Source organism: Pan paniscus, chromosome 5 (genome assembly GCF_029289425.2).
Source record: "Pan paniscus chromosome 5, NHGRI_mPanPan1-v2.0_pri, whole genome shotgun sequence".
NCBI lineage: Eukaryota > Metazoa > Chordata > Mammalia > Primates > Hominidae > Pan > Pan paniscus.
The window spans coordinates 46,115,088-46,139,084 of record NC_073254.2 but is presented as its reverse complement, the minus strand read 5'-3'; the positions used below and the strand labels follow the sequence as shown (position 1 = coordinate 46,139,084).

Here is a 23,997-nt window from a genome sequence, read left to right as displayed (position 1 = left end):
GAAGCCTGGGAGCCACATGCAAGTCCCACCTGAGTCAGAAGGGGCAGCCTCTCCAGGTGGCATGATAAGGTCACCTCCCTGCCAATCTGGGTTCACTTTCAGGTCCCAGCCCCTCTTGGGAGTCCCCCACCTATTCTTTCAACCCCCCTGGACCAAGAATTGCCCAGCTTCGTGCAAGTCTCACTTCCCCCAGGAGGAGTTCCCTGACTACAGCCAATTCACTGATTTCACAAACATAAGTCCATATACTATGTGCCAAGAATACAGGTAAAGACATTCCCAACCCTCAAAAGAGTTCACAGCTGGAGAGGGAAAGTGCCATGTTATCAATTTTTTTCTTTTTTTTTGAGATGCAGTTTCGCTCTCATTGCCCAGGCTGGAGTGCAATGGCATGATCTCGGCTCACCACAACCTCTGCCCCCCGAGTTCAAGGGATTCTCCTGCCTCAGCCTCCCCAGTAGCTGGGATTACAGGCATGCCCCACCACGCCCAGCTAATTTTGTATTTTTATTAGAGACGGGGTTTCTCCATGTTGGCCAAGCTGGTCTTGAACTCCCGACCTCAGGTGATCCGCCGGCTTCGGCTTCCCAAAGTGCTGGGGTTGCAGGCATGAGCCACCACTCCCGGCCCATGTTATCAAATATTATAATGCAGGGTGATAAGGGAAGTCAAGGCCTCTAGAGATGAGAATGGGTAGGGTTTTGCTGGAAGAGGCCAGTGTGATAGGAAGGCCCACGATTATCAAGCTTGTACACTTAGTTGAACTGGGACCAGAACTCTAGCCTCCAAATCTAAACTTTAAGTCAAACTTCTTTGTTCCACCCATTTGTCTACACTTTTGTTTGCCACACTTCCCCACTCTCCCACCACCCACCCCCTTGTCTTGCTCATGCCGGGTGGTAGGCACAAGAAGAGCTCACTGTTGTGAAATCCAGGAATTCAAATTTGCAGAGAGGGGCAGCGGAGGGCTGTTCAAGTCGCAAGACTCCTCATTTTTTCTTTTCTGGGAAAGCCTTTCATGAAGTCTTGGATGCGAAATGGAGGAGTGGTGGGGGATATGGAGAAGAACCCAGGGGCAGGGGGCTGTAGGGAGCGACCGAGTTTAGGGAAGCATGAGAAACCCGGGAAAATGGGGAGCTGGGTTTATATTAAGGTCCTGGTCCTTGCTAATCTCGGTTTGGCGGTCCGGCGCGCACAGACAGCGCGGGGTATACGGGGGCGGTCTATTCGCAGGGTCCGCCCCATGAGCTGCGGCACCGCCCCCGCGGGTCCTTCCAGTCCTGGTGCAGCTGCTTCCGGGCTTCGCGGCTCCCGGCGGCTCCCCGAGGCCGCGGCCCCGACGCTGGGCCCGGGAGCGGTCCCCGCGCACAGCGCCCGGACGCGTGGGTCCCGAAGTAGGCCCGCGCTTTGCTTCGTAACTGGGGATCTCTGAGGACATCTTAGTTCTGACCTTGTGGAGGCCGCGTCTCTGCTGCGTGTTCGCGGGCCAGTCGGGCCACTTTGTAGAAATCATAGCCCTCTAAATCAAGGGACGAACGCTGCTGGCTGGAGTTTGCTGGACACTTTCATTCCACCTCCTAACAAAGAGAATTCCTATTCCTTGAGGTCCCTTAGGGCAGCAGTTAAAGACTACACGATCCAGGAGCACCTAGGACCTGGGGCCACCTTCCTGCCCGCTTTATTGGATGGAGCACTGCCTCCCCAGTTTCTGGGACACCTTGGGGTGTGGCCTTGGTGAGTGAAACTTGGGGTGCTGCCTGCTGGGAAGGAAATCCGGAAACGCAGAGAGGACTCTCTGGTGGTGACCCAGGCCTTGTCAGATCTGAGATTCTTGGAATCTCAGATTGTGGGGGTGTGGATGGTGAATGAATTTGGGTATGCCCCCCTTTACCCCAGAACTGAAGAGGAAGCAAACTACTTGCCACACTTGAGGCTGCGTGACTATTCAGAGAAGGGAGGAGCCACTTCTGAATTCAGAGTAGGACTGCATCACCAGGCAAATACCTGTTCTGAGCCAGAAAGACTCTGGCTTCTGAGGAGATCCTGAGAGTCTGAGTAGTGCCAGGAAGCAGCCTCAGAATTTGGGGGCCCATTACACACCCCAGCCATGTTCCTGCGACGGCTTGGTGGCTGGCTACCTCGCCCTTGGGGCCGCCGGAAACCAATGAGGCCTGACCCGCCTTACCCAGAACCCAGACGGGTGGACAGCTCCTCGGAGAATTCAGGAAGTGACTGGGATAGTGCCCCAGAAACCATGGAAGATGTGGGGCATCCCAAGACTAAGGACTTGGGGGCATTGAGGGTTTCTAGGGCTGCTTCTGAACCAAGCAAGGAGGAGCCCCAAGTTGAGCAGCTAGGGAGCAAAAGAATGGATTCCCTCAAGTGGGACCAGCCTATCTCTAGCACTCAAGAGTCTGGGAGACTGGAGGCTGGAGGGGCCAGTCCCAAACTCGGATGGGATCATGTGGATTCAGGTGGCACCAGGAGACCAGGGGTGTCCCCTGAAGGGGGACTGAGCGTCCCTGGGCCAGAAGCCCCATTGGAGAAACCTGGTAGGCGTGAGAAGCTGTTGGGCTGGCTGCGGGGGGAACCAGGAGCTCCCTCCCGGTACTTGGGGGGCCCAGAAGAGTGTCTGCAGATCTCCACCAACCTGACCCTGCATCTTCTGGAGCTGCTGGCCTCTGCCCTGCTGGCCCTGTGCTCACGACCACTGCAGGCAGCGTTGGACACACTGGGCCTGCGTGGACCGCTGGGCCTCTGGCTACATGGCCTACTGTCCTTCCTGGCTGCCCTGCATGGGCTCCATGCTGTTCTGAGCCTACTTACTGCCCACCCTTTGCACTTCGCCTGCCTCTTTGGTCTCCTGCAGGCCTTGGTGCTGGCTGTCAGCCTCCGGGAGCCCAATGGGGATGAGGTGGCCACTGACTGGGAGAGTGAGGGGTTGGAGAGGGAAGGTGAGGAGCAGAGGGGAGACCCGGGAAAGGGGCTGTGACCGTGGGGTGGGGGCAAAGGGTGAAGAGAGTGTGGGCTTTAGGAGAAAAGTGTGAGGCATGACCCAAATTGTAAGCATAGGGACCTCAGGGATGGGGAAGAAACCCCAGAGTACGAGGGTGCAGGGCCCCCCTTCATACACAGGAGAGAACAGAACTATTTAGGGTGTTTGTGTTTATGGACAGTGAGGGCACTGCCCTTGGATTCACCAGCTGTTATTTTTGCTTTTACTTTTCTCCCACCTTCATTTTTTTTTTTTTTCCACCTCCACTTTTTAAAAGCAAAAAAAAAAAAAAAGTGTGGGGGTGGAGAATAAAGACCAAAGGGTCCTCTCTACCTTTCAAAACTCTCCTGGGGTGGAGGAGACCAGGGCAGGATAGACAGACCTCTGCAGTAAGAGAGTGGTTGGGAAACCCAGGGTGTTCCTTGGATCTCAGGATCTGAGCCATCGAGGGAAGAGTGGGGCTGCTAGGCAAGTGGATTAGGGGGTCTGGATAGGGCCCCACAGGTGACAGGGAGCCTGCAGGGCGGATCTGGTGATCATGGGAGCCAGAGGGAATGGGGACAGTGCAGGCAGTATTGGCAGGAGGGCCAGTGCAGAAGGGCTGGTAGCTCAGGCAGTGTGGGGGAAGCACTGAAGCCTGTAGTCCCCACTTGGGGGCTAGGGGTTTGCTCACTCAGCAATAAATAACTGTGTCACATCAAATCCTAAATATACCACTACAAAGTGACAGTTACTGCCACTCTGTTCTTACTGACACCGTCCAGCTGGGGGTTTAGGTGGTAGAGGATCCAGGGGGAATGTTGAAATGGGAGGAGTGGGAATGACGTCTGGAGACAAACCCCAGAATGAGATGAGGATTGAAAAATTATCTTTATTATCTTGAGTGGGAGCTGGAGCTGGAAGTCTCCAGCTTCTCCCTCCAACAACTCAGCTCCCATTGTACCCATCTGGGGACTTAGATGAAGTTACAGGTCAGTTATTGGACAGCTCACAGGCCTCTGTGATGGGAGGAGGGAAAAAGAAGAGGACAGAAGGGAAGTCCAGGGAGAAAAGCAAAGTTGATAGTAATGGGGTGGGGGAGAACGTGTTCTTTCATTCCCTGTGTCAAAGGGGAGTCTCTAAGGCTCTTTTCCCTCCACATATGACCCTCTGCCCCCTTTATCCAGTGCAAACTCAGAAACCTCTCTTTTGAGTAGCCCAGAACCCATCCTGCCTCCCTCAGGTGACATCACAGCTCTTAGCCACATCCCTCTGGTGACATCACACGAGCCTCTTTCACCCTGTAACACCAGAAGACTTGGTGAGTCCTAATCCTGTTTTATGAGATTTTAACCCCTTACCTTGATTCCTAGGAGTCAGTAAGAAGGCTTTGGAGTCCAGGCAGGAAGTCAGGGACTTGAATTCCTCCACACACTTTTCGGGAGGATGTGGTGAGCGATCTGGAAGGGTAAGGCGGGGTCAGGCCAGTCAAAACCCCTGGAAGCACCTAGCTCTTCCTGGGAGGGTGTCATAGGACCCAGAGTGAGGAGTTCTCCTGCCCTCCCTTGTTTCCCTCCAACCCTTCCTGCCTTGTATCCCTACTCACTGTAGAGGAGAAAGCGCTGGTAACCCTGGCCTGTCTCATTCAGCATGATTCCACCTGGGCATGAGCTGGAAAAGAGCTCAGTCTTCATGTCAGGGCGGCCTGTCAAGGCAGGTGGGAGAAGTATGAGAACAGAGATGCAGAACCAAACTCAAGGGAGGGTGAGGGCTGGGAAGAACCAACCTTCAGTTCTGAGATCTGTGCTCCCTTCACTCAGGTGGTAGATCCATTTCCGGGGCACACAGAGCCCATCTTTCCTGCAGAGGTGGTGGTGGCAAGGAGGAAAGAATGAGCATCACCCCAACCATAGTGTCCCAGCTTTTTTTTTTTTTTTTTTGAGACAGAGTCTCACTCTGTCGCCCAGGCTGGAGTGCAGTGGCGCCATCTCGGCTCACTGCAAGCTCCGCCTCCCGGGTTCACGCCATTCTCCTGCCTCAGCCTCCTGAGTAGCTGGGACTACAGGCGCCCACCACCATGCCCAGCTAATTTTTTATATTTTTAGTAGAGACGGGGTTTCACTGTGTTAGCCAGGATGGTCTCGATCTCCTGACCTCGTGATCTGTCCGCCTCAGCCTCCCAAAGTGCTGGGATTACAGGCATGAGCCACCACGTCTGGCCTGTCCCGGCTTCTATTTACTCCATTGTATTCGTTATTGAAGCCCAGCTCTCCTTGGGTTTCAAGCTACCAAGCATTGGTTAGGCACATCTTTCTCCAGAGGGCAATTAATACAGCCATTGAATTCCGTGGGCCAAGCATAGTAGATATACCAGCTAAGAGGCCAGCTCTTGGTGGGTGGATTCTCACACTTTGGGCAGAGACTGAACCCAGTGATGCTTCTGCCTCCTTACCACTCACATGCGGATGGTAGCACGAAGGTGGAGCTGCATCGGGGCAGAGCCAGCAGCCATATTGAAGACAATGTTGTCCACAGGGTCAAAAGTTGCCAACTCCTCCTTGGTGGGAGCTGCCCCTGCGATAAAGTACCACCGGCCCAAGTGGACCTCTGGGAACTGGAGAGACAATGAAGGGAGCAAAAGAGGGTGGGTTCCAGCACAGGATGGGTTCAACCTCTTCATCAGTCAAAACAGCAAGATTTAGGGGTAGAGGTGTTGGCTGCCTTCCTCTTTCCAACTGGGGATTGGATCCATGACAAAGAGTCATTAAATGACTTTTCCTCTTTGCCCCTCCCCAGTCAACCTGGGTAACCACCCCACCCCCCAGTTCTGCCATGCCTCTGCATTGATGGCCACAGTACTGATATTTTTCTTCTTGCTTTCATTATCACAACACTCACACCCCCTTCCTCTCTTCCTTTCCCAAGATGGTCTCCAGTCATCCTAGGCCATCCACCCAAGTCCCTCAGAGCCTCCACCATAGGCTTCCCCCAATCTCAGTCCATACCTCCTTCCCATCCACGCCCAGAGTTGTCAGTTGACTGTGCTCAGGGCACTGGTAGATGGAGTTAAGGATAATACCATAGAAGTAGAGCAGAGCTGCCCAAATTTGATGGAACATCTTCAGGCAGGAGGGAGCTGGTGCTCTGTGTGCCTTAACTGCTCTCTCCCCTACTGGCTGCTCAGTCCACTCTGCTTTCAGCTCCCTTGCATTCGACCCTTGACCCTTTCACCTGCTAATGAGTAACTTCAACCTTGTTTTCCAACCCAAACCTGGATTACTTAGTGTTTGGGACTTCCTCCCCCTCTTCCGGATGCAACCACTCCATAGTACACCCTGGCATGTCCAGGGTTTCTCAGGAGTTATGAGGAGAGCTGAGCTGTCCAGGGAGAAGCCTGTGGTCTTTGAACCTGTATCTGAGCTGGTTATTTGTTGCACTGTGCAGCACTGAAGGGAAGTAGCTTGACTGGGCCTCTCATTCATTCACTTAGCAAACTGTTTTGAGTCCCAAGTCCCAGTTGTTTCCCAAGAACTAGCTAATCCCCGGGGACATAAAAAAACGAATAAGACATAGCCCCTGATCTTGAAGAAGTCGTTAGAGGGAAAACTAGCTGTGTAGACAAACCATTGCAATACAACTTGGTAAATGCTTTAGAACAGGTATGATGCAGGTGCTGGGGCACGGTGGATTGCTCTCTTTAGTTTACAATTAGAAAAATATGTATACCCTGGCAGTGTTCACTGACACATTCACTAAACATTTATTACTACAAAGAGGCTATGTAACTGGCTGTTAGAGAGGATAGATGTTGGTGTCAGGCAGAATGTGTCCAAACCCTAACTACAGGCAGGGCAGGTAGCTCATGCCTGTAATCTCAGCACTTTGAGAGGCCAAGGTGGGCGGATGGCTTGAGCCCAGGAGTTCAAAACCAGCCTGGGCTACATGGCAAAACTCTGTCTCTACAAAAAATACAAAAATTAGCCGATGTGGTGGCACACGCCTGTAGTCCCAGCTACTAGGGAGGCTGAGGAGGGAGGATTGCTTGAGCCTGGGATGTCGAGGCTGCAATGAGCCCTGATTGTGCCACTGCACTCCAGCTTGGGCGACAGAGACTCTGTCTCCAAACAAACAAAACACCACCAACCCCTAACTGCTATGTCTGTTTTTTCATCTGTAAAATTGGCAAATCATCAATCTTATAGGATTAAATGAAATAATGCACATAAAGCCCTTAGCAAAGACTTGCACATGGTAAGTCCAAAGTATATATTTGCTATAATTAATAGTAATGTTTGCAAAGCACTTAGTTTCTGGTGGGTAATAAGTTCTCAAATAATAGGCAGTAAGAATTGCCAAATGGGTTGTCCTTGGATAGCACCAAGTGACTGGAGCAGTTAATGCTGTGAGAGATGGATCTTCCTCGATAGATTATTTATTTACTTATTTATTTTTAAGACAGGGTCTCACTCTGTCGCCCAGGCATGACTTTGACTTCCCCGGCTCAGATGATTCCCGAGTAGGAGGTATAGGTGCACGCCATCACGCCTAGCTAATTTTTTGTAGACACAGAGTTTCACCATATTGCCCCAGGCTGGTATTAAACTCCTGAGCTCAAGCAGTCGGCCCACCTTGGCCTCCTAAAGTGTTGGGATTACAGGCATGAGCCACCACACCTAGCTTGATAAATTTATATCCCATGGACTGCCACAAAAAATTTGCCGAGGGCTGAGGCTTGCGATTTAGTTAAAAAACAAACAAAATTTGGGTGACCAGTATATTAGAGTTTATTATACTGTTCTATTTTGGTGTAATGTTTGAATTTTTTTTTTTTTTTTTTTTTTTGAGATGGGAGTCTCGTTCTGTTGCCCAAGCTGGAGTGCAGTGGTGCGATCTTGGCTCACTGCAATATCTCCACCTCCCGGGTTCAAAGCAATTCTCTGCCTCAGCCTCCCAAGTAGCTGGGATTACAGGCGTCCGTCACCACGCCAGGCTAATTTTTGTATTTTTAGTAGAGACGGGGTTTCATCATTTTGGCCAGGCTGGTCTTGAACTCCTGACCTCGTGATCCACCCGCCTCATCCTCCCAAGTGTGAGTCACTGCGCCCGGCCGAAAATTTTTGTAATAAAAAGCTAAAATGTGGTTAGGCACAGTAGCTCACACCTATAATCCCAGCACTTTGGGAGGCCAAGGTGGCAGACTTGCTTGAGGCCAAGTCTGCAAGACCAGGCTGGGCAACATAGCAAGACCCCATCTCTATAAAAATAAAATTAGCCAGGTGTGGTGGTGCGCATCTGTGGTCCCTACTAGGGAGGCTGAGGTGGGAAGATCGGTTGGGCTCGGGAGGCAGAGGCTACAGTGAGTTGTGATTGCGCCACTGCACTCCAGCCTGGGCGACAAAGCGAGACCCTCTCTCAAAAAAATAAGCTAAAATGTTAACAGCTTTTTATTGGGGCAGTAAAGTACAAGTGCTCGATCTGGAGTCCTGTAGGCCTGGATTTGTCAGTTCTGACACTTATGTTCGTCTAAGTGTACTCACTTAAAAAATGTTAAAGGCTTGTTAAAAGGCTTTTTAAAATAATACACAAAACCCGTAGTATATGGGCTGGCACAAGTGCTCATTAAACAGCTGCTTATTAGAACTCTTAACTAAAATATAACCAGGACCTGGGTATAAACTACAAATCCCAGAAAGGTTGGACACCCCAACAGCGATGTGTCTTTCTGGAGGACTCGCAGTTTCGCGGGGCCGAGGCCCTTGGCCCAGGGCTGGTTAAGAGAAGAGGGCACGGAGAGGCGGTAATGCCTCCACCCCCGGCCTTCGGAAGCACGCTGGCCGGCCTTTAAATTCCCCACGGTCAGGGTCTTGTCTTTCTGTCCACTCGGACTCCATTTGCTCCCAATTCTCAAACTCGGAGGCGCCTCTTTTCTTGACAAGTCGTGCAACTTAGTAGCACGTTTACTTTTCCTAAAACGTGTCATGTCCCCTTGGCCACACACCGACGAATGTGACGCCCACAGCCCTTAAAACGCCCACCCGGCAGAACCGAAATCTAGCCCAACCAAGCAACCGAGAACAAAATTGACCAGTGCCGCCCCCAAACGCCTACTGAAAGAGTAACTTCCGGAGGCACAGAGGAAAGGGCGCAGCGAGGGCAATAGGGTGGAGAAGAGTTTTAGCTGGCTAGGACAGTGCCGCCTGAAATTATCAGCCTGCCAAGATTTAAACATAGATTAATGTGGCATAATCCCCCATCTCCAAAGTCCAAGGTCCATACGACCGTGCATAGCCCCTTTTGAGGCAGTGGTAGAGTCCCAGCTGGTGATTGTTTTTCAGGCATTTACGGTAGCCACCTCAATCTTCTAGCGCTCAAGCGCGCGCACAGACGTGAACGCCGCCAGAGGGGGGAGGGGGTGGGGCGATGCTTAAGTGTCCACGCATCCGTAGTGCGACGCACGCAGGCGTAGTACGGTCCCCCGGGCGACAGCGGTGGCGGCTCCTCGGGGTGCTCGGCTCCCTCCCACCTAGGCCGGCCCCGGCCCGACTCGCCCTCAGAAACTCACTGTTTGGGGCTGCGGACTTTCTCGTCGTGCCCCACAAAAGTAAAGCTTGGGGACCTGGGGGGAGCCGGAAGTATCGCTTCGAGATCCCCAAATACTATCGGGGAAACGGAAGTGGCCGTCGGTGGCAGGTTTGGGGGAGACCGGAAGTGACGGTCCGTGGGGAAGTCGGGGGCGGAGCCGCGGGTTGGTGGGTGGGTGTGTGTGTGTGTGTGTGTGTGTGTGTGTGTGTGTGTGTGTGTGTGTGTTTGGCTGTGGGTTAGTTGTGCCGTTCTGCTGGAACACCGTGGGAAGGCAGTAGACGCGGGCAGTCAGCTAGCAGGTCCGTCGCCCCGTGAGTGCCGTTTCGGGTCTATAGTGAGTTAGGAGGGTTCGATGGGCGTGGCGCGCGTGCGCGAAACCACTTTCTCCGCAGAGTGTGGGGCGACCACCGCTTTCGCGTTGTCCCAGGATTTTCCGACCTCTGGGGCGCTTGTCCTGCCGTGACCGGTGATGACACTAGTCTCTGGTCTCGTGCTTCCTTCCTAATCTGACTGGCTCCCTGCTTATTGTGATTGGCGTCGTGGAGCCCCTCCCACCTCTCGTCCTCCAGCTCCCTAAGCCGTCGATCTCCTGCTCTTTGTGTTTCTCTCCCTGTGCCCCGGAATCAGAAGGGGGATGGGGACAGGTGTGAATGTGTGTGTGTGTGTGTGCAGGAGAAACTTTTTAGGTATTGGGGCAGGGATTAATGCTAGGGAGTCTTCCGGGTACACTCTGGTCTGGGCAACAGCGGGCCTTCCTTCCTTCGTTCTTCTTTAGAGACCTGTCGGCCATGGAGCCTAATGATAGTACCAGTACCGCTGTGGAGGAGCCTGACAGCTTGGAGGTGTTGGTGAAGACCTTGGACTCTCAAACTCGTACCTTTATTGTGGGGGCCCAGGTGAGACACCTCACTAGTTCTGGAAGACACCTTTAGCTTTTCCTCGTTTAGGCCCCTTAGCCTGAGAGATGAGCTTGATTTTCTGGTCACCAGATTTTCTTTTCTTTTTTTTTCTTTTTTTTTGAGGTGGAGTCACGCCCTGTCTTCCAGGCTGGAGTGCAGTGGCGTGATCTCGACTCACTGAAACTTCCACCTCTTGGGTTCAAGCGATTCTCCTATCTCAGCCTCCTGAGTAGCTGGGATTATAGGCGTGTGCCACTATACCCAGCTGATTTTTGTATTTTTAGTAGAGACGGGGTTTCACCATGTTGGTCAGGCTGGTCTCGAACTCCTTACCTCAGGTGATGTGCCCTCCTCGGCCTCCCAAAGTGCTGGTATTACAGGCATGAGCCACCGCACCTGGCCTCAGATTTTCTTTTTATTGATCCCTTTGTTCGTATTCCAGTAGAACGTTTTCTGGTGTTTTGTGAGTGAGGCTGATTTTGTTCTGTCCTCCACATGGATAGAACTTAATGCAGAGGGAAATACAGAGGAAGGAAGAATCTGTGTGTCATCATCATGGGTGGACCCCAACCCAAAGGGACAGGCATGGCTCTGGCCTTTGGGAAGGGAAACAGCACAGGGACCCTAAGCAAGTGTGTCTTACCGATAGACATTGGTCAGGTCTATGCTGTGTTTTTAAAGGGTAGAAATCAGAACCCATAATGGAGATAGGTCCTTGATAGACTGTTGAGTGAAATTACTAATTTTTGTGGCATAGCTTGAGTCTCTTGAGCTTAAAGCCTTGGAGATAGCTATCTGTGTCTTTACTCCTGTAATACTTGGAGACAAATTGCATGTGGGGTGGTCCATGGTTTTCTAAAATGTGATATTACCTGGATATAAGAAAGCCATATATAGACTTGTGATTAGATGTATATAAATACTCTGGTACTTCCCAAGAGTCAGTTTGTAGTTAGGAAAAATATTTCTCTTTTTGCTTTTTTTTTTTTTTTTTTTTGAGATGGAGTTTTGCTCTTGTTGCCCAGGATGGAGGGCTGGGGCGCAATCTCAGCTCACTGCAACCTCTGCCTCCTGGGTTCAAGCAATTTTCCTGCCTCAGCCTCCTGAGTATCTGGGATTACAGACGACGCCTACTACCACGCCCGGCTAATTTTTGTATTTTTAGTAGAGACAGGGTTTTACCGTGTTGGCCAGGCTGGTCTTGAACTCCTGACCTCAGGTGATCCACCTGCCTCGGCCTCCCAAAGTGCTGGGATTACAGGTGTGAGCCACTGTGCTGGGACCTTTTTTGCTACTTTCTTATTTTCTTAGTCTTTCTTTATTAACCTGATACCAGACCCCATCTTCTTTGCCATTTTTTAATCTTGGAAATCACAGGAGAGTCTGGTAAATAAACTGGTATCATCTTGTGTTTGGAAAGGGGTCACTGATGTCTCTAGACACATACTCCCTTGGATGCCAGACAGATAATATAATATCCATGTGGGTTTTTTTTGTTTTTCATCCGTGTTATTTTTCCTGGATCTATAACCTGAGCTTCATTAAGTTTATTTATTTAATTTTTTGAGATGGAGTCCCTCTCTGTCACCCAGGCTAGAGTGTAGTGATGCGATCTCGGCTCACTGCAACCTCCGCCTCCCGAATTCAAGTTATTCTCTTGCCTCAGCCTCCCTAGTAGCTGGGATTACAGGCGACCACCATGCCTGGCTTATTTTTTTGTATTTTTGGTAAAAAAAAAAAAAAAAAGGGGTTTTACCATGTTGGCCAGGCTGGTCTCGAACTCCTGACCTAATGTGATCTGCCTGCCTTGGCCTCCCAAAGTGCTGGGATTACAGGTGTGAGCCACCGTGCCAAGCCAAGTTTATTGTCTGTATTTTGACAGCTGTTACTTTAGTTTAAGGGTTTGCACAGTAATGATCTCACAGTCAAGACAAACGGGTAGTGATTTTGTGGTGGTTTTTACCCCTCACCTCCACAACTCGGTTGTCTGTCTTTGTTCTTCCTCTTTCCTCCATTCTTTCCATTCCTGTGCATGCCTCTTCTTTTCAGATGAATGTAAAAGAGTTTAAGGAGCACATTGCTGCCTCTGTCAGCATCCCATCTGAAAAACAACGGCTCATTTACCAGGGACGAGTTCTGCAAGATGATAAGAAGCTTCAGGAATACAGTAAGGGGGCTGGGGAGGCAGTTCAGAGGTTGGGGCTACTGTCTGGAGGGATGAACTGAGGCCATGGGTTTACCTGTTCATACTATGTTTTGGTGTGTGTCTATTTTTCTGCAGATGTTGGGGGAAAGGTTATCCACCTGGTGGAACGGGCTCCTCCTCAGACTCACCTCCCTTCTGGGGCATCTTCTGGGACGGGGTCTGCCTCAGCCACTCATGGTGGGGGACCCCCCCCTGGTACTCGGGGGCCTGGGGCCTCTGTTCATGACCGGAATGCCAACAGCTATGTCATGGTTGGAACCTTCAATCTTCCTGTAAGCTTATGTTCCACAGGGGAGGGCTTTTGCGGGTAGCTTTGGTTGTGGTAGCACCAGGGAATTAATAAGATAGATGCTTCCATCTTTAGATTGGGTTCAGGGGGCCCTGTGGTGTGCTATTGGTCTCAGTCTTTAAGGAGAAAAGGAGGTAGGGCTCCAGGGAATGAATTGGAGGTGTGGAGGCCTTAGTGTTGGCTTCTCCCAGAACAACTTCCCTTACCCTTTCCCCAGAGTGACGGCTCTGCTGTGGATGTTCACATCAACATGGAACAGGCCCCGATTCAGGTATTGAGGGGCCTCCGAGGGTCAGGGAAGGGGATCTGGGAGAAGGAGGCTGGGAGGTGGGGTGGACCTGGCTGAGAGATGGCTGGGACCTGATTTAGTAGGTGGTGGAACTCATGGCTTCATCTGTAACCTACCCTGATAAACCTTCTCTCATTGTAGAGTGAGCCCCGGGTACGGCTGGTGATGGCTCAGCACATGATCAGGGATATACAGACCTTACTATCCCGGATGGAGGTGAGTGGGCAAGGCTGGCTAGGGTCTCTCTCCACCCTCCCTCTCCCTTTTCTCTCAGCCTGGGAGTTAGGGCTTCACTGGCCACATCCACAGGGTTTGGCCTTCATAATCTAGTCTTCTTTGCAGTATTCATTCTTTTGGGCAGAAAAAGTATCTTTGTGAGGCTCTCTCATTTCTGCCAATCCTCTTGGTGCCTGGTATCTGGGGAGTTTGTTTCAGACTTAGTCTCATGGCATCTCTTTTCAATTAAAGGATTCTACACTCTTAACTTGTGGAGGCTGGGAGACCAATTTGTGGAGGAAAGGAAACCACAATCTCTACTCTTTGTTAGAAATTTATTTACAAATATTACAGATGCTGTGGCCGGGCGTGGTGGCTCCCGCCTGTAATCCCAGCACTTTTGGGTCGCCATGGCAGGGGGATAACGTGTGGTCAGGAGTTCCAATCCAGCCTGGCCAACATGGTGAAACCCTGTCTCTACTACAAGTACAAAAATTAGTTGGGTGTGGTGGCACGCGCCTGTAGTCCTGGCTACTTAGAAGGCTGAGGCAAGAGAATTTCTTGAACCTGGGAGGCGGAGGTTACAGTGAGCTGAGATCATGCCACTGCACTCCAGCCTGGGCAACAGAGCGAGACTCTGTCTCAAAAAAAAAAAAAAAATTACAGATGCTTATTATGCATCTAATTTGTGTCAGTCTTATGCTAGTTGCTAGCGAGTCGGAGATAAAATTGCAGAGCCATGCCTTCAGGGAGTCTAGTTAGGATACTTTCTCTGTTCAGTCTCCTGTAGAGTAATCCTCTGCAGCAGTCTTATCCTGCCTTTGGTATCCTGACTCTCCCCTACCTTCAGTGTCGAGGAGGGCCCCAACCGCAGCACAGTCAGCCGCCCCCGCAGCCACCGGCTGTGACCCCGGAGCCAGTAGCCTTGAGCTCTCAAACATCAGAACCAGTTGAAAGTGAAGCACCTCCCCGGGAGCCCATGGAGGCAGAAGAAGTGGAGGAGCGTGCCCCAGCCCAGAACCCGGAGCTCACTCCTGGCCCAGCCCCAGCAGGCCCAACACCTGCCCCGGAAACAAATGCACCCAAGTGAGAGATGGAGGGAATCTTTAGTGGGTGGGGAATCCTAAGTGAAGTATGGGGAGAAGGAAATGAACCATGGCAAGGGAGGGAAAGGATTACTTGGAGGTCTTAGTTGAAGGGTTAGCATTGAGGGGCGAGGAGGGGCTCTCTCGGTATGGGTAAATGACGCTAGGACAGGCAGCTGAGAAGAACTGCTGCTCTCCCTACGGCAAGGAAATCCAAATGGTATTTCCTGAGCCTGATCGGAATTCTCCTCTGAGTTCACGAAGGCCTGCTCTCTTTCTTAGAATTAGTCTCTCACCATTGTAGGTGCAGGATTGTGGTGGGTAGGGTGGGAGCAGTTCATTTTCTTCTCCCTATCCTCTCATGGGTGGGAGTAAAGAATAGAAGCTTTGGCTGGGTGCAGTGGCTCATGCCTGTAATCTCAGCACTTTGGGAGGCAGAGGCGGGCAGATCACCTGAGGTCAGGAGTTCGAGACCAGCCTGGCCAACATGGTGAAACCCCGTCTCTACTAAAAAATACAGGCCGGGCACGGTGGCTCACGCCTGTAATCCCAGCACTTTGGGAGGCCGAGGCGGGTGGATCATGAGGTCAAGAGATCGAGACCATCCTGGCTAACATGATGAAACCCCGTCTCTACTAAAAATACAAAAAATTAGCTGGGCATGGTGGCGGGCACCTGTAGTCCCAGCTACTCGGGAGGCTGAGGCAGGAGAATGGTGTGAACCCGGGAGACGGAGCTTGCAGTGAGCCGAGGTCGCACCACTGCACTCCAGCCTGGGTGATAGAGCGAGACTCTGTCTCAAAAACAAAAAAACAAAAATTAGCCGGGTGTGGTGGCAGGCAACTTAATCCCAGCTACTTGGGAGGCAGAGGCAGGAGAATCGTTTGAACCTGGGAGGCGGAGGTTGAAGAGAATAGAAGCTCTGCTGGTCCAGAGAAGGATTGGGCCAGGGCTCTGGGAGACCAGGGAGAAAGAGGGCACATGTGGTCCCTGTTGACTGTGAGGGTGGGAATCTGAGGAAAGCTTTGGCTCATTGCCGCTTGGGTTTGTCCACAGCCATCCTTCCCCTGCGGAGTATGTCGAGGTGCTCCAGGAGCTACAGCGGCTGGAGAGTCGCCTCCAGCCCTTCTTGCAGCGCTACTACGAGGTTCTGGGTGCTGCTGCCACCACGGACTACAATAACAATGTGAGCCCTTTGATGGCCCTGCCCTTTCTCCTCAGCCCCAGTACTCCCAAAACAGAACAGGCTGAAATACAGATAACTCTTTCCCTCCCTGGAAAAACATTGCAACAGGGCCAGGTGCAGTGGCTCACGCCTGTAATCCCAGCACTTTGGGAGGCCAAGGTGGGCGGATCATCTGAGATCGGGAGTTTGAGACCAGCCTGGCCAACATGGTGCAACCCCATCTCTACTGAAAATATAAACATTAGCTGGACTTAGTGGTGCACACCTGTAATCCCAGCTACTCAGGAGGCTGAGGCAGGAGAATCGCTAGAACTCGGGAGGAGGAGGTTGCAGTGAGCCGAGATTGCACTACTGCACTCTAGCCTGGGTGACAGAGCGAGACTGTCTCAAAAACAAAACAAAACAAAAAAACACACATTGCAACAAAACAATTTCCCTCTATACTGTAAGTGATTTTGTCCTCCCTTACAGAGAAGGTGGTAATCTTTGCTGTAAGCACTGTCCTCGTACCCCTTGTGCCCCTGAATGAATTTAGAAAATGTAAAGTACAGGAGATCAGTATATGATGACTTACTGATTCATTGTAGTGTTTTAATAGGATGTTCCTTATGTGAATAAGATATAATTTATTTGCAAAGATTTGGTCTACATATAAACTTCCAAGGATATAACTGAAAGTTTTGGAGGACATGGTATTCTCAGTAGGCATTATTGCTTTTATTAGTGAGATGGACTCCAGCTTGATATTTTCTGCCTTTTTGTGTTTGGCTGGCGTGCGCAGCACGAGGGCCGGGAGGAGGATCAGCGGTTGATCAACTTGGTAGGGGAGAGCCTGCGACTGCTGGGCAACACCTTTGTTGCACTGTCTGACCTGCGCTGCAATCTGGCCTGCACGCCCCCACGACACCTGCATGTGGTCCGGCCTATGTCTCACTACACCACCCCCATGGTGCTCCAGCAGGCAGCCATTCCCATACAGGTGGGTTAGGTCCAGCAGGCAGCCATTCCCATACAGGTGGGTTAGGGGGAGTCTGGCCTGAGGGAGAGTGAGGGGTGTTGATAGAGTGACCCAGGGTAGCTACTGGGCCTGAAGGAGGTTAGGAAAGGAGGAGACTGGAAACATGGTGATGAAGGCTGGAGATACTTTAGAGGTTTATCATGAGGTTTTCTTGGTTAGGCTCTTGTACTTTTCTCACGTCTGCCTGTCCATCTGTCTTTTTCAGATCAATGTGGGAACCACTGTGACCATGACAGGAAATGGGACTCGGCCCCCCCCGACTCCCAATGCAGAGGCACCTCCCCCTGGTCCTGGGCAGGCCTCATCCGTGGCTCCGTCTTCTACCAATGTCGAGTCCTCAGCTGAGGGGGCTCCCCCGCCAGGTCCAGCTCCCCCGCCAGCCACCAGCCACCCGAGGGTCATCCGGATTTCCCACCAGAGTGTGGAACCCGTGGTCATGATGCACATGAACATTCAAGGTGAGAATAGTTGCTGGCGAGAAGAGCAGGATCAGCATGATGAGGGAGGTTCATGCTGAGGTGTGAGGGAACAGGGTGGGGAAGGGAGAGGCACATGCTGGTGGTGGTAGCCTGGGGACCAGAGCAGAAGCTTAAGTAGACAGATGTGGGGGGTGTGGGGGTTGGTTTGTCTTTGGAGGTGTGTTTGTGTGGTGAAGGGAGCACCTCTCCCTGTTTAGATGGAGGGAAAGGCAGGCTTTCTGATTGGGGGATTATGGGCCTGAAGTATGCCTGATCTCAGAAGGATATAGTTAGGCCTTGGCCCTACCTACCTCAGGGCCACTGTCTCTGTCTCCCTGCCCAGATTCTGGCACACAGCCTGGTGGTGTTCCGAGTGCTCCCACTGGCCCCCTGGGACCCCCTGGTCATGGCCAAACCCTGGGTAAGAGTGAGGGCATCAGGGCAGGCTGAGCTCTGGGTAGAGAAAGGGAAGGGCTGAATGGGTGGGTTGAAGGGGTCCAGGTTCAAGGTTACATCAGACCCGCCCCCCAGGCTCCACCCTCATCCAGCTGCCCTCCCTGCCCCCTGAGTTCATGCACGCCGTCGCCCACCAGATCACTCATCAGGCCATGGTGGCAGCTGTTGCCTCCGCGGCCGCAGGTAATGACCTGGAAGGGGAGGCTTGGGAGGTAGGGCACAGTCCATGGTGGCAGCTGGCTGGCAAGGGCCTGGCCCTCAGCCCTCTTCGGTCTGTCTCTTCTGCCACCCACAGGACAGCAGGTGCCAGGCTTCCCAACAGCTCCAACCCGGGTGGTGATTGCCCGGCCCACTCCTCCACAGGCTCGGCCTTCCCATCCTGGAGGGCCCCCAGTCTCTGGGACACTGGTGAGCAAGGGTCGGGGAGTTCTAGTGCGTAACAGTCTAGGGAGAGACTCCTGTGGTGGTGCATGGAAAGGCAGGTCTGAAGTTCTCCCTTGCTTTCTATCCAGCAGGGCGCCGGTCTGGGTACCAATGCCTCGTTGGCCCAGATGGTGAGCGGCCTTGTGGGGCAGCTTCTTATGCAGCCAGTCCTTGTGGGTGAGTTTTCATTCTTCCCCACTCAGAGTTTAAACTCCTTTCCTAGTCTGCTCACTGGCACTTTCCAGTTCTTTCCATATTTTCTTGGTTCCTGCTTTCCTGGAATGGGGCTGCTGTAGTATCTTGTGTCTTCAGGTTTCAGCTTTTTTTTTTTTTTTTTTTTTTTTGAGATGGAGTCTCACTCTGTTGCTAGGCTGGAGTGCAGTGTACAATCTTGGCTCACTGCAACCTCTGCCTCCCGGGTTCAAGTGATTCTCCTGCCTCAGCCTCCTGAGTAGCTGGGACTACAGGTGCACGCCACCACGCCCAGCTAATTTTTTATGTTTTTAGTAGAGAAGGGGGTTTCACCATGTTGGCCAGGATGGTCTCGAACTCTTGACCTTGTGATCCACCCACCTTGGCCTCCCAAAGTGCTGGGATTACAGGCTTGAGCCATCGTGCCCGGCCAGCTTTTTTCTTTTTTTTTTAAGTTACAGAGTCTTGCTCTGTCACCCAGACTGGAGTGCAGTGGTGCAGTCCAGTGAGTTAAAGCTCACTGTAACCTTGAACTCCTGGGCTCAAACAGTTCTCCCACCTCAGCCTCCTGAGTAGCTAGCAGTACTAGCTCCTGGCTAGTAATTGTCTTTTTTTTTTTCTGGTAGAGATGGGGTCTTGCTATGTGGCCTAGACTCCTGGGCTCAAGCAGTTCTCATGCCTTGGTCTCCCAAAGTTGCTAGGATTACAGCCGAGAGCCACCATGCTCAGCCCAGCTTTCTTTTTTTGGTTTCTTACAGCTCAGGGGACCCCAGGTATGGCTCCACCGGCAGCCCCTGCCACTGCTTCTGCCAGTGCTGGCACCACCAACACAGCTACCACAGCTGGCCCCGCTCCTGGGGGGCCTGCCCAGCCTCCACCCGCCCCTCAACCCTCCACGGCTGATCTTCAGTTCTCTCAGCTTCTGGGGAACCTGCTAGGGCCTGCAGGGCCAGGGGCTGGAGGGCCTGGTGTGGCTTCTCCCACCATCACTGTGGCGATGCCTGGTGTCCCTGCCTTTCTCCAGGGCATGACTGACTTCTTGCAGGTGAGTGGCTGGCTTGCCATTCACCTCATCTTCCTGTCCCCCGGCCCAGCCAGGCAGTGGTACCTTCTTGCCATTATATAACCACTGGGTAAGAGCCCCTAGTGACATGTTAGGGGAAGGGGCCCTGGGAATTCATTGACTCTGAACCTTTCATTTTAAAGATGAAGAAAATGAGGTTTAGAAAAAGAAAGTATAGTAATTAGTGTCACTGCTTTCTGACAACCTGTTCAGAGGAAGAGGTAGGTAGTTGTGCTGCCTGACTCTGTTAAATACCTACCATACTTTTGCTTTAAGCAGTGAAGATCAGAATGTAACTCCCCATCTTCCCAGACCCGTTGGTTTGTGCCCTCTTGATGCCGTATTATTTCCGTGTGTCTTCATTCTCACCTCACTTTCTGTTCTTTGTTCTTTCTTTATTTGCCAGGCAACACAGACAGCCCCTCCACCACCCCCACCTCCTCCACCCCCACCACCTGCCCCAGAGCAGCAGACCATGCCCCCACCAGGCTCCCCTTCTGGTGGCGCAGGGAGTCCTGGAGGCCTGGGTCTTGAGAGCCTGTCACCGGAGTTTTTTACCTCAGTGGTGCAGGGTGTGCTCAGCTCCCTGCTGGGCTCCCTGGGGGCTCGGGCTGGCAGCAGTGAAAGTATTGCTGCCTTCATACAACGCCTCAGTGGATCCAGCAACATCTTTGAGCCTGGAACTGATGGGGCCCTTGGTGAGCAAAAGGGATGCTTTGGCTTGCTCCAGGAAGGGGCAGCCAGAGGAATGTAGATGGCCTTGGTTTAGGGGTGTTGCCAAGGTGGGATGAGGTTGATGATCTGGTTGTGGGTGGGCAGGCCAGGTGGTAAAGGCCATTGCTAACATCTGCCCTTGTCCCCCAGGATTCTTTGGGGCCTTGCTTTCTCTTCTGTGCCAGAACTTCTCTATGGTGGACGTAGTGATGCTTCTCCATGGGCATTTCCAGCCACTACAACGGCTCCAGCCCCAGCTGCGATCCTTCTTCCACCAGCACTACCTGGGTGGTCAGGAGCCCACACCCAGTAACATCCGGGTAAATGAAGGCCAGGGGCCCCAGAACTCTCCTCCTTTGCACATTTTATTCCTTATTTCTGACTGCTTCTCTGCCAGGTAAAGCTCCAATTGCCCCCACACAAGCCCTGGACTTGTTGGGGTCGAGGTGGAAGTCTTGGGAGGACTGAGGCTTTGAACTAAACCTGTTCTGTTTCCTCCACAGATGGCAACCCACACATTGATCACGGGGCTAGAAGAGTATGTGCGGGAGAGTTTTGTGAGTAACCCTTCTCTATTCCTTTCCTCTCCTGGGTCTGGTCAAGGCAGCTGCCTCCTCCACTCCCAGTCTTATGATTCTTGATTTTGGGATCTTTGTGTTATCTTGTCTCTCAGTCCTTGGTGCAGGTTCAGCCAGGTGTGGACATCATCCGGACAAACCTGGAATTTCTCCAAGAGCAGTTTAATAGCATTGCTGCGCATGTGCTGCATTGCACAGGTCAGGGGCTGGCCAGGCGGGGGCAAGTGGGGCCTGTTGCATGTGCAGGGCTGCCACGTGCCAGCATTCCCTCCTTGTATTTTGCCCACAGATAGTGGATTTGGGGCCCGGTTGCTGGAGTTGTGTAACCAAGGCCTGTTTGAATGCCTGGCCCTAAACCTGCACTGCTTGGGGGGACAGCAGATGGAGCTTGCTGCTGTTATCAATGGCCGAATTGTAAGCACCACCTAGCCCCAGATCCTTAGCCTTTTGTTTCCTGAGGTTTCCATTCTCTGCAGTTTTCATTTTTCTTTTCTAAACTGACATTCTGTAACCTGGATCTAATCTATTTCTAAAGGTGGTTGAGGGTTTTTGTTCTAAATCTGCTTTCTGTCCCTCAGCGTCGTATGTCTCGTGGGGTGAATCCCTCCTTGGTGAGCTGGCTGACCACTATGATGGGACTGAGGCTTCAGGTGGTACTGGAGCACATGCCTGTAGGCCCTGATGCCATTCTCAGATACGTTCGCAGGGTTGGTGATCCCCCCCAGGTAAGGGACCTGTTGGGCGATGGGGTCAGGGTACTTGAGAGAACTGGAGAGATCTGAGAGGAAGTATGGTGTTCTTGAATTTCACAGCCACTTCCTGAGGAGCCAATGGAAGTTCAGGGAGCAGAAAGAGCTTCCCCTGAGCCTCAGGTACTCTGGAGAGGGGGAGGTTGAGGGGCCAGATGGAGGGCTGGGGGAGAAAGGTTTGGAGGCTAAAAATTCTGAAGCCTGGCTCTTCCCGCCATCTGACACCCAGCGGGAGAATGCTTCCCCAGCCCCTGGAACAACAGCAGAAGAGGCCATGTCCCGAGGTCCACCTCCTGCTCCTGAGGGGGGCTCCCGGGATGAACAGGATGGAGCTTCAGCTGAGACAGAACCTTGGGCAGCTGCAGTCCCCCCAGTAAGTGTCAGGAAGTAATCCAGTGGGTCATGGCAGCTGAAAGTCAAGGACATTACTATTTTCTCATCTTTTCCTCCCCAGGAATGGGTCCCTATTATCCAGCAGGACATTCAGAGCCAGCGGAAGGTGAAACCGCAGCCCCCTCTGAGTGATGCCTACCTCAGTGGTATGCCTGCCAAGAGACGCAAGGTTGGTTTTCCTCTTCCCTAAGCCTCTCTCTCTATCCAGGTTTCCCTGTCATGCCTGGAATCAAACTATGTAGAGATGGTGGGAGCTCTTGTTATTCAGTCTCCCCTCCCCTCGTTTAATGAGGAAACTTTTCTGGGATTCAGACTTGCTCTTGTTTGTTGCATAACCATACAGGACTTGACCTTAGTCTGTTTGCTAGCAGTCCTGTATTAGTTGCTCAGCTGCCTAATCCCCATGTGCTTAGATCCCATTTTCCTTTAAGGTGGGTTTCCTCTTGTGGATTACCTAGCTCTGAATCCCGGATGGCTTGACCCCTTCTGCCTTTCGTTTTGAAGAGCACGTTCAAGCACATTCACTTTAGTTTTGGCTAGTGCCAAAGAGAATTAGGAAGGCATTTCTGCTGTAAAAACCACATCCTGGACTCTTAATTTCCCCTCTCTCCACTAGCATGGAGACCCAGTGGAGTGGTTGACTCATGGAAAGGGTGAGCCGGATGGTGGCACTGGATCTGACGTTGATCCTCTTTTCCCTCCCAACCCCCTGTCCCCCAGACGATGCAGGGTGAGGGCCCCCAGCTGCTTCTCTCAGAGGCTGTGAGCCGGGCAGCTAAGGCAGCCGGAGCTCGGCCCCTGACGAGCCCCGAGAGCCTGAGCCGGGACCTGGAGGCACCAGAGGTTCAGGAGAGCTACAGGCAGCAGGTGCCACCTTGAAGCAGAATAGGGATGGTCTAGTGGGAGGGGTTGGGCTAGGGTCCCTCTTCCCTGGATCCCTTCAGCAATGAATTGGTCAGCCTGGTGCTACCATTTGTTTTCCCCTTTGGCATCTGGGAAGGCTTGACAGTGCCACCCCGGGCTATTTGACAGTGTGCTTGGTGGGGGAAATGTTAGCTTCTGAGGGATGGCCTTGTGTGCTTGCTGGGATCATAGGGACTTGGCCAGCGTTTCTCCAACCTGCTTACTTTTTCTCTTTAGCTCCGGTCTGATATACAAAAACGACTGCAGGAAGACCCCAACTACAGTCCCCAGCGCTTCCCCAATGCCCAGCGGGCCTTTGCTGATGATCCTTAGCTCTTTGCTCTATGGCCCTTCCTCATCAGGGGACCGTTTCCCCCCTCTTCCTTCACAGTATTTAAGAAATAAAAGTCGGATTTTTCTGGCTGCTTTCTCTCTACATTGTCTCATTAAGTAGTGTGTCCCTTAATCTTGTGTGAACTTGTTTTTTAAATTAATACTTCCTTGGAGTACCAGAAAGCTTGTAGTATCTCCCCGTGAGCATATGGACACTGTTGTGTTCTACTCAGCACGCTAAATTGTACAAGCCAGTTTTGATGTTTTTTTTTTTTTTTTTTTTTTGAGACAGTATTGCTCTGTCTCCCAGGCTGGAGTGCAGTGGCCGGATCTCGAGCTCGGCTCACTACAACCTCCGCCTCCCGGGTTCAAGCGATTCTCACTCATGCCTCAGCCTCCTGAGTAGCTGGGACTACAGGCGTCCGCCACCACGCCCGGCTAATTTTTGTATTTTTAGTAGAGATAGGGTTTCACCACATTGGCCAGGCTGGTCTCGAACTCCTGACCTTGTGATCCACCCACCTTGGCCTCCCAAAGTGCTGGAATTACAGGCGTGGGCCACCGCGGCCAGCCTGATGTTTGTATTTTTTGTGCGAAAGCACTTTATATATAAATAAAAAACCTGTATTTTGAGTTGGGAGCATATTCCAGGTGCACACTAGGATAGAGCTCTCAAATTACCCATCAAAAAAAGTTTCTGAGCAGCTGCAAACCTAAGTATAGTCTTTAGCATAACTAGCATGCAGTGTTACCATGTGAAATCCCACTTAGTTTGACAATGCTGGAATTGGGTCTATCCAATTCAAAGAGCCCCTTAAGTGTGCTCCAACATTGAGGCCTTAACAGAGATTTCCCCTTAGTTCATCATAAAGGACTGAAGTCCCATGGCTGCAAATTCTTTGCTAGTCCCTTTGAGATGCAGTTGAAGTCCCTTCTAAACCCCCCCATCGCCTACCTTGGCTAGTTTAGTGCTCTATCAACTAAGCATGGC

The 23,997-nt window shown here is 51.9% G+C and overlaps 3 protein-coding genes across 53 annotated transcripts; 2 read left to right on the top strand and 1 right to left on the bottom strand.

The window, feature by feature from the left end:
* The first annotated feature begins 105 nt into the window (after nt 1-105).
* On the top strand, nt 106-3,728 carry C5H6orf47 (chromosome 5 C6orf47 homolog). Its single transcript, XM_008956917.5, has one exon. The coding sequence runs from the start codon at nt 2,108-2,110 to the stop codon at nt 2,990-2,992; it is 885 nt and encodes a 294-aa protein (XP_008955165.3). The 5' UTR covers nt 106-2,107; the 3' UTR covers nt 2,993-3,728.
* A 118-nt stretch (nt 3,729-3,846) lies between these two features.
* Nucleotides 3,847-9,685, bottom strand: APOM (apolipoprotein M). 2 transcript variants are annotated; one of them, XM_008956939.4, is made up of 6 exons: nt 9,537-9,685; nt 5,434-5,588; nt 4,761-4,834; nt 4,581-4,679; nt 4,336-4,434; nt 3,847-3,993 (listed from the first exon to the last, which is right to left on the bottom strand). In XM_008956939.4, the coding sequence occupies exons 2-6, from the start codon at nt 5,484-5,486 to the stop codon at nt 3,968-3,970; spliced, it is 351 nt and encodes a 116-aa protein (XP_008955187.1). In that variant the 5' UTR covers nt 5,487-5,588; nt 9,537-9,685; the 3' UTR covers nt 3,847-3,967. The 2 variants fall into 2 exon arrangements, with proteins under 2 accessions (XP_008955187.1, XP_003831630.1); XM_003831582.5 differs by lacking the exon at nt 9,537-9,685 and adding an exon at nt 5,980-6,347.
* BAG6 (BAG cochaperone 6) lies at nt 7,799-23,109 on the top strand. Of its 50 annotated transcripts, none has more exons than XM_055113390.2 (26): nt 7,799-9,664; nt 10,332-10,452; nt 12,505-12,622; nt 12,737-12,933; nt 13,168-13,221; nt 13,381-13,455; nt 14,306-14,541; nt 15,597-15,726; nt 16,508-16,705; nt 16,950-17,202; nt 17,546-17,623; nt 17,734-17,841; nt 17,954-18,066; nt 18,174-18,258; nt 19,032-19,318; nt 19,743-20,034; nt 20,201-20,370; nt 20,554-20,607; nt 20,724-20,826; nt 20,918-21,042; nt 21,207-21,353; nt 21,441-21,500; nt 21,607-21,750; nt 21,832-21,939; nt 22,491-22,637; nt 22,911-23,109. In XM_055113390.2, exons 2-26 carry the CDS (start codon nt 10,345-10,347, stop codon nt 23,004-23,006), a joined length of 3,486 nt encoding a protein of 1,161 aa, XP_054969365.1. In that variant the 5' UTR covers nt 7,799-9,664; nt 10,332-10,344; the 3' UTR covers nt 23,007-23,109. The 50 variants fall into 50 exon arrangements, with proteins under 50 accessions (XP_054969365.1, XP_054969360.1, XP_063460861.1 ...); XM_055113385.2 differs by having other exon boundaries at nt 18,171-18,258; XM_063604791.1 differs by having other exon boundaries at nt 17,921-18,066; nt 18,171-18,258.
* Nucleotides 23,110-23,997: the final 888 nt, after the last annotated feature.

What these genes read in the sequence shown, in the direction of transcription:
- C5H6orf47 (XM_008956917.5), top strand. Translation starts at nt 2,108, where the DNA reads ATGTTCCTGCGACGGCTTGGTGGCTGGCTACCTCGCCCTTGGGGCCGC.
- APOM (XM_003831582.5), bottom strand. Translation starts at nt 6,093, where the DNA reads ATGTTCCATCAAATTTGGGCAGCTCTGCTCTACTTCTATGGTATTATC. An exon ending in CACAGATCTCAGAACTGAAG is followed by an intron (nt 4,680 to 4,760) that starts GTTGGTTCTTCC and finishes CTGCCTTGACAG; the next exon opens with GCCGCCCTGACATGAAGACT. An exon ending in ACTGACTCCTAGGAATCAAG is followed by an intron (nt 3,994 to 4,335) that starts GTAAGGGGTTAA and finishes CTCCCATCACAG; the next exon opens with AGGCCTGTGAGCTGTCCAAT.
- BAG6 (XM_063604791.1), top strand. Translation starts at nt 10,345, where the DNA reads ATGGAGCCTAATGATAGTACCAGTACCGCTGTGGAGGAGCCTGACAGC. An exon ending in TAAGAAGCTTCAGGAATACA is followed by an intron (nt 12,623 to 12,736) that starts GTAAGGGGGCTG and finishes ATTTTTCTGCAG; the next exon opens with ATGTTGGGGGAAAGGTTATC. An exon ending in CCACGGACTACAATAACAAT is followed by an intron (nt 15,727 to 16,507) that starts GTGAGCCCTTTG and finishes TGGCGTGCGCAG; the next exon opens with CACGAGGGCCGGGAGGAGGA.